The following is a 7,478-nucleotide window of genomic DNA, read 5'->3' as shown; positions in this document are numbered from 1 at the left end:
GTGTTAACTGCTGCAAGTTTGAGCTTAGAAGTCTGGGTCTCAATTTATTAATGTTGCATTTTTTTTTGGAAAATGTCGGATACCCAAGCTTTTGGCCATGGAGCAGGTTCCCTCTCTACCCACATGTCATGCCTACTGTGTACTTCATGAACTATCTCCTAGTACATAATTTTTTTTCTTTGCCTTTTCTGATGTCTTTGAACACTGTTAGGTGTTGTGGGTGTGGCTCTTTCAAGACAATATTCTCAATCGCCATATTGTAATAAAAAAAATCAAAAAAAAATTACAATAACAATACAAAAAATATAGGTAAACATTCAAACAACAGAGATAGGGCATAGGTTATTGAAAAAGCATTACAAAAAACAAATAGAATAGTCTAATGACAATACAAAACAAAACTCGAATCGTTAAAGAAACAAAGAGTATTCTCTAATCATGTTTATAATACAAGTTACACAACATATAATCGCAGGCACTCACGCACAATGATTTAATCAAAGAAAAATATGGTATAGGCTATTGAGCAGGAAAAAATAACTTGAAAACCATGCAGTTCTTCCCTAACTCATGTCAAACCTTCAAAAAAATAACCGATTCAAGCCGCTATTTCAAAAAAATAACAAGTTCAACCATTAAAGATGTACTTACCGGAAAAACTCATCATCAATGATTTTGAAAAACTCAATGATGAAGTGTCGTTGATGAATCATTACCTATGAGTCACCAGAATTTTTTGTTGGGGGAAGCACATTAGGGACTAATAAAAACCCTAGTTTATACAAAAATGGCCCTGAGGTGTGACAATCAATTTTTATATAATGAATGTTGCATTTAATGCTCATATGAAAATCCATAAATAAGAAAGAAAATTTATTATATTCATCTTTAATATTTGCACTGTATCAAAAATTCTGCAAATTCATCAAAAATCCATATATAAAAAGCATATTTCCAATGCCATGATTTGTGAAGTTAGTACCTAATTTGTGAACTTCTTTCTGAGTGCAAACTTCACGACAATTCACAATATATCATTTACGCAGATCCTAACATATTTGTGAATCTCCTTGAAGATCAAGTTCACACTATATCTTGCAAGTTTATGTTATATATATGAATTTAGTGTGGTATTTGTGAAGTTCCGATATATTAACAGGAGGCTCACTATATCTCATGAATTTCGTGTCTCTCTCTCTCTCTCTCTCTATATATATATATATATATGTGTGTGTGTGTGTGTGTGTGTGTGTGTGTGTGTGTGTGTGAATTTAGTATGCTATTTGTGAAATTTTAAAGTTTAAGTTTAACAAGAGGTTCACAAATTTGGTGCTAACTTCATGAGGTTCGCAATTTTGGTGCTAACTTCGTGAGGTCCACAAAAAAATTGTGAATATAGATTTAAGTGTTTGCGATATTCGACAAGCGTAGCGATATATCATGTGAACTTCAAAAAATTCATTCTCTAAAGGTTAAAATGATCCTTTTAAAGTCGAACATTTGTGAATTTAGACATCGGGCAGATTTCAAAAATTCTGAGACATTTCAGAAAATGTGTCGATTTTGTCATACAGTAATCATTTTCTAAAACTTTAGACCTGGGCTGTTGAAAAACTTATTCAGATTAAATCCCTTTTTATTTCCAAAATTGCTCAAACATTTCCTTAAAAAATCCACATAGGGAGGGACACAGATAAGACCATTATAGGGAGCGATCGGCTAGCAATGTAGCAGATCAATTTACGAGAAGATGGCATTTAGGAGCTTTCACCTGATTCACAAGGTATCAAGTCAATGTTATAACGTGTTGGAACCCTTGCCAACATACAAACCGATGATTCTGTAACTCAACTGCAAACACATGAAGGACCCCAAACTTCATATCTTTACAACAGCCAGCTTCTCCGCAGATCAATATCCCCAATTAACTTTCTAGAAGACTTCAGTGGGTAGGAGTCCTAAAGCTTTGGCTCATTGCAGAATACATCACACCCACTCCTAAAGACAGTTTTTGTTCGGACTGAATAAAGAAGGCTCACCTGGAAAGGCACTCTTATTTTCCCAGTATGGAAAGCCAACTCCATTTGCACGGCATTGATGAACTAAGATAACCTCGCAATTTTTCATGCTTTGTACTTGTGGACGACATTTACTACACTTGCAATTAAAATATTGGCCATCTTATTCATCAAGGGAATTGACTAACAAAAATACAAACTGGAGGAACCTTTGATCCCATATGGTCATTAAAAAACAAACCACATGAGAGACCGTGATGGAAAAAATAACAGACCACAGAGCGCTGATCTCTGATCAACACCATCCTTGTTATTCCAAACATGGACAAAACCAACAATTATGAATTTACAATTAAATACACCGGATGGACAGAGGACAATGTACAGCTTCCCCTTGAGATGTGATCCATAGATTTGCAGCAGTTGAAATAGCAGCCATGTCAAGGTCATAATTGTGCAGGTCATCTCCATGAAGACCTAGAAGGAGGACGGCTAATATCTAGGACAGGAGGAGGGAGTGATTCTTCTGATTTCTGCACCTCCTAAATGAATCATTAGCATCAGCAATACGATCATAAAGATTTAGCAGAGTTGAGAGAAATATGAATGAAGGGATTATATAAGAAAATGGTGAAAAAATATAAAGGTAACTAACCATCATAATTTTTTCAAACATGGTCCTTAGCCCCACAAAATTGAACACCAGGACAAGCATATGATAATCGACTAGACAAGACCAGTCATACTAAAACATCATATAACTGGTTTTTCTTTGTAACTCTCACCCATAAGCTTATATGCGTGTATGTGTGCATGCACACGTGAGAGAGAGAGAGATGTTCTCTGCTTAAAATCAAATTCTGGAATCGATGTTCTTTTCTCTAGAAACACTTTTTGAAGCAACTGAAGTACCCAATTACATGATCTGGCTTCAATATTCATGGTATACTTATATTATGTATATAAAATGTACTAACTTGAGAAAAACTATGACAATATCATCATCAACATCCTCATCAAGGCTTATCCCCACATGGGGCCAAGCAACATCTTCAGTACCATGCCAGCGCAAAAATAAGAAAAAAATTGTATATTGTATATGGAAAGACCATAAAAGAAGATTAATTAAGCATATGAGGATGAAATGCTCAGACAACCAAACTTCCCATATATCATGCTGGAGACATTCAACACCCATCATAATATACATATATATAAAATGATGAAAGCATGATAAATGGGTTTTCGGGTCTTTCAGTGTCTTTTTCACAATTCTGACCCCATAGATGTGTTCGGCACGGTCTATTTACTAGGAAGTGTCACCTAGATCATGCTTTTTCGATGAAAGAAGTGATTTGAAGTGACAAAAAAATACAAAGATTTTGGGCTGTCTGTTTTTCAAACCTTATGAAAACCTACCTGGGTGTCGGAATTGAACGCTCTTAAGAGTTGTTCCCTATAAAACCAAGTGCGTAGATCATATCTTACAGATAAAAAAAAAACTCAAAAAGCCCATTTAGAATGCTTTCATTACTATATATATATATATATATATATATATATATATAACATCTAGGCTTATATAGAAAAGATATAATCTTCACCTTACAGCTTCAAACTAAATAGCATGGAAGAAGTGGATTAGGAGAGAATCCGAGAAATATAAGATGACTTGCAAAAAAAGCCACAAGCTACTTGGAACAGAGACAGGGTAGGGAGATGGTGCCTGTCATGTATGCCTTTTGAACCTATATATATAAAACATCTAGGCTTATATAGAAAAGATATAATCTTCACCTTAAGCTTCAAACTAAGTAGAAGTGGGTTAGGAAAAAATCAGTATAAGATGAGGCTTGCGAAAAAAACCACAAGCTCCTTGGAACAGAGACAAGGCAGGGAGATGGTGCCTGTCATGTATGCCTTTTGAACCTAATTGTAGTGAGAGCTATCCATAATTTGGTACCAAATTTGTCATTGTTCAGCACCAGTACTGGATCCAAGCCTAACATGGCTTACTCAGGTCTGAGTCCTGATGTGTGAGGACAGTACCTGGGCTTTGGAAAAGTACATGCAGTCTGGATCTTGAATCACTTAATTGTATCTTGGATTAGATCGAGGTCTGGCTTGTAAACATCCAAACCGGATTTTAATTGTCCACCAAATATCCAGATCCACCAATCCATAACTGATTAGCATATTGAATATGCTTTTAGGTACGAATACTGATCAATACTGAGTTGGCTGTCTGGATAGGTAAATTCCAACACTTTGTGAAGGAAACATGTAAGATCTTTCAACCCTAGTCAATAAACTACCTTAAGTTAATGCATGGTTTTGTTAAATAACAAGGAAAGAACATTTGGCTAACTGGATAAAAGTGTAGTGAAATGAGGATCTTCCACAAAAGCACAAATGCTTGTAACAGGTGTCTATTGAAGACACTACAACCATAACCCACAAAAGATAAAAATAATAAACTTTATTTCATTGATATAAAATGCATAAAAGCATTGTTGCAATGGAGAGGGGGATCACCCTTTATTTATACACAAATGAGATGGAAAAAGAGGAGCTTCTACTCGTTGGAGCTAGTTCAATGGCTCTAAATGTAGCCGTTGGACTAGCTCCAACGGCTCTAAAATGGCCCTAAATGTAGCCGTTGGACTAGCTCCAATGACTATATTGACTAGTCAAGATCTAGTTTGATCTTGACTAGTTAAAAGTCTAGTTCAATATGAACTAGACAAAAAAGAAAAAAAATAAAATTAAAAATATAATAAATAAATATTATATATCATATCATATATATAGTTACACTTTTTAACAAAAAAGCACTAGTTTTGAAAAAAGTTACACAGATAGCCTAAGGTCACCTCTTCCTCCAAATCCCATCTCCCTTCGTCCTCCAGGTCTTCCACCTCCTCTTCCACCCATTCTGCCGCCCAGCCATGACATTATCCCCAAAAGAAAAAGATCCAAGAGACCTTATCTTAGACTCTTCCGCAATCAGCTAAGCAATGACTTAGGTCACAGATGGTAAGTGAGAAGGATGCAAGATGTCACACCTTGTCCCATCAAATTCTGGTATAAGTGTAACGCCCGTTAAAAAAAAAAATCCGTGTCGGACACGTGCCCTTCACGCGTCAGACACGTGCCCTTCACGCGTCAGACACGTGCCCTTCACGGTTGGTCCGTCGTGTCGGACCCGGATCCGAGCTGGACCCGGACCCGAGCCCGAACTCGGACCCGGCTTCTCGAACGATCGAGAAGCATGTGACTTTAAAAAGTCACAGGCGTCTCGGCGCCCCTTCTCTCTCTCCTCGTTCGTTCTCCTCTGCTCCGTCTCCCTGAGGCTGCCGCCGGCGATTGGAGACGCCGGCGAGCAGCTCAGTCCGGCAGGCCTCCTCGACGACCAGCGATCCCCCACCTCTCTGCCTCCCCGTCGCCGGCGATCGACGCTGACCTTCGAAGCCGACACCGGCGACATTCGAGCAGTCGGCAACATCTAAGATTCGGTGAGCTCCTGATCCCCTTTTTCTGCTCCCGTCGGCGATCGCAGTCGTCGGCCTTTCCCCTCTTCAAGCCGACGTCGGCGACTCGCCGACGGCCACCACCTTTGCCCCGGCTGCTGCAGGCGTCGACGGAAGCCATCGGCGATCTTCGGTTGCTGGCGATCGACGCAGACGGCAACACATCGCTCCAGGACTCCTGTCTGGATGTCGGCTGCGCCAGGGACCCCGACGCCGGTGACTCGCCGCCGACCACTGCCTTCGTCCTGGGTGCTGAAGCCGTCGGCGAGCGTCGCCACCACCTCTCTGCCTCCTGTCTGGCTGTCGGCTGAGCCAGAACCCCAACGCTGGAACTGTCGGCGACCCTCCACCCGTGTTGCTGTCAGTGACAGCATCGACGACGGTGAACCCGAGAGCTCTTCCCGACGGCCTCCATCGGCTGACGACCTTGTTACCCCTCCGACGACCCTGTTGCTGCGATCTTCAGAGGTAAACCCTCCCCTCTCCTTCTCCTTTGTGTAGGGTTGATCGACAGGGGGGCTGAGCCCCCTGTCATCACCTCTTGTCGGCACGGGGTTAAACCCCCCTGCCTTCCTTTTTCTGTTGGTCGACAGGAGGCTGAGCCCCATGTCGTCGACTCTTCTCGGCAGGGGGTTCCACCCCCTGTCACTTTTTCCTTGTTTCTCGGTAGGGAGCAGGGTCCCCCTTCCTTTGTGATTGTCTTCGGCAGGAGGCTTTGCACCCCTGCCTTCATTTGTTTCCTGGCAGGGGGCGAGCCCCCCTGCTCTCTTATCGCTTCCTGGTAGGGGGAGAAGCTCCCCCTGCCCTCTGTTGCTCCTCGGTAGGGGGTTTTGTCCCCCTGCCTCCTGTGTTTTGCCGGCAGGGGGCGAAGCCCCCCTGCTTTCCTATTTTCGAGCAGGGGGGGGCTGCATCTCTGTTCTTCGGCAAGGGGCTTTGCCCCCTTGCCTTGTTCTTTCTGCTGCCTATTTCGTTCCCAGCAGGGGGTTGCGCCCCTGTCTCGTGTTCTGACAGGGGGTGTTCCCCCCCCTGCCTCATTGCGGCAGTTATGGCGGGGAGCCTATGCTCCCTCCTCTGCCTTTCTTTGTTCTGGCAGACAGGGAGCTTCTGCTCCTTGCCTCTGCGGTTGTTGCCAAACAGGGTTGAGGCCCCTGCCTCTGGCACTGCAGCCTGCGAGAGACCTTGCTGCCTTTGTTGCTTCTTGTTTATTTTACGGCATATACTAATGTTCTAAGCTTTTCAGGTTGAACGGTGGATCTAGCTCGCCCTCTGTGGCTCGAGCTCTTGCTTGCCTACGCTGCATGCGTACGAGGACCCGCAACCCCTTAAGGTAGGGGATTCTTGCGTGAAAGGACAATGAACTAATAAATGTTAAAATAAGAAAAGATAATTAAAAGAGGATGATATATGTATATGTATAATATATATACGTATGTATTTACCTTCAAGGACGCGGTTTCGCGATTCTTGTCCTCTTTACTTTCTTGCACTTTTCTTTCTGTTGCAGCCGCGCTATATGTGCCTAGGCTTTTCATTCCTGTCTTTACATTCCATGTCTTCTAATTCAAGGACGCGGTTTCGCGATCCTTGTCCTCTCTACTTTTCGCACATTACTTTCCTGTTGCCCCGCGCTTTGCGCCCTGGCATTTGCTTGCTTATGTCTGTCTTGTTCTCCAGGATGCAATCCTGGTCCTCCTTTACGTTCTTGCACTTTACTTTCTTGCATTTACTTTTTGCCCCGCGCTTTATGCGCCATGGCCTTGCTTCTGCTTTACTCTTCGTACTTTACTTTCCTGTGTTGTCGTGCTTGCTCTTGCATTTACCTTTCGTATGTGTTTGTCTTTATCTTGTTGCCGCACTTCGTGCATATGCTTTGCTCGTGCATGTATTCTTATCTCTGTCATATACTTCTTTACTTGCTTACGCTTATCGA

At 42.1% G+C, this 7,478-nt stretch overlaps 1 protein-coding gene across 5 annotated transcripts in view; it reads right to left on the bottom strand.

Annotated features, from left to right (window-relative positions):
• Nucleotides 1–2,158: 2,158 nt before the first annotated feature.
• Nucleotides 2,159–7,478, bottom strand: part of LOC149846977 (protein VAC14 homolog) — a 64,726-nt gene continuing 59,406 nt past the window's right edge. For 3 of the 5 annotated variants that reach the window (XR_016430330.1, XM_089996715.1, XM_089996717.1), the window contains one exon: nt 2,159–2,560. Coding sequence is in view for 4 of the 5 variants with exons in the window: in XM_089996715.1 (XP_089852841.1) it covers nt 2,480–2,560 (81 nt within the window). In the remaining variant the exon portion in view is untranslated. The remainder of the gene's footprint in view (nt 2,561–7,478) is intronic. The other 2 variants (XM_089996716.1, XM_089996718.1) reach the window with 1 other exon arrangement.

Source organism: Nuphar pumila, chromosome 2 (assembly GCF_984573655.1).
Source record: "Nuphar pumila chromosome 2, dmNupPumi1.hap1.1, whole genome shotgun sequence".
Taxonomy (NCBI): domain Eukaryota; kingdom Viridiplantae; phylum Streptophyta; class Magnoliopsida; order Nymphaeales; family Nymphaeaceae; genus Nuphar; species Nuphar pumila.
This window is presented reverse-complemented; position numbering and strand designations above follow the sequence as displayed.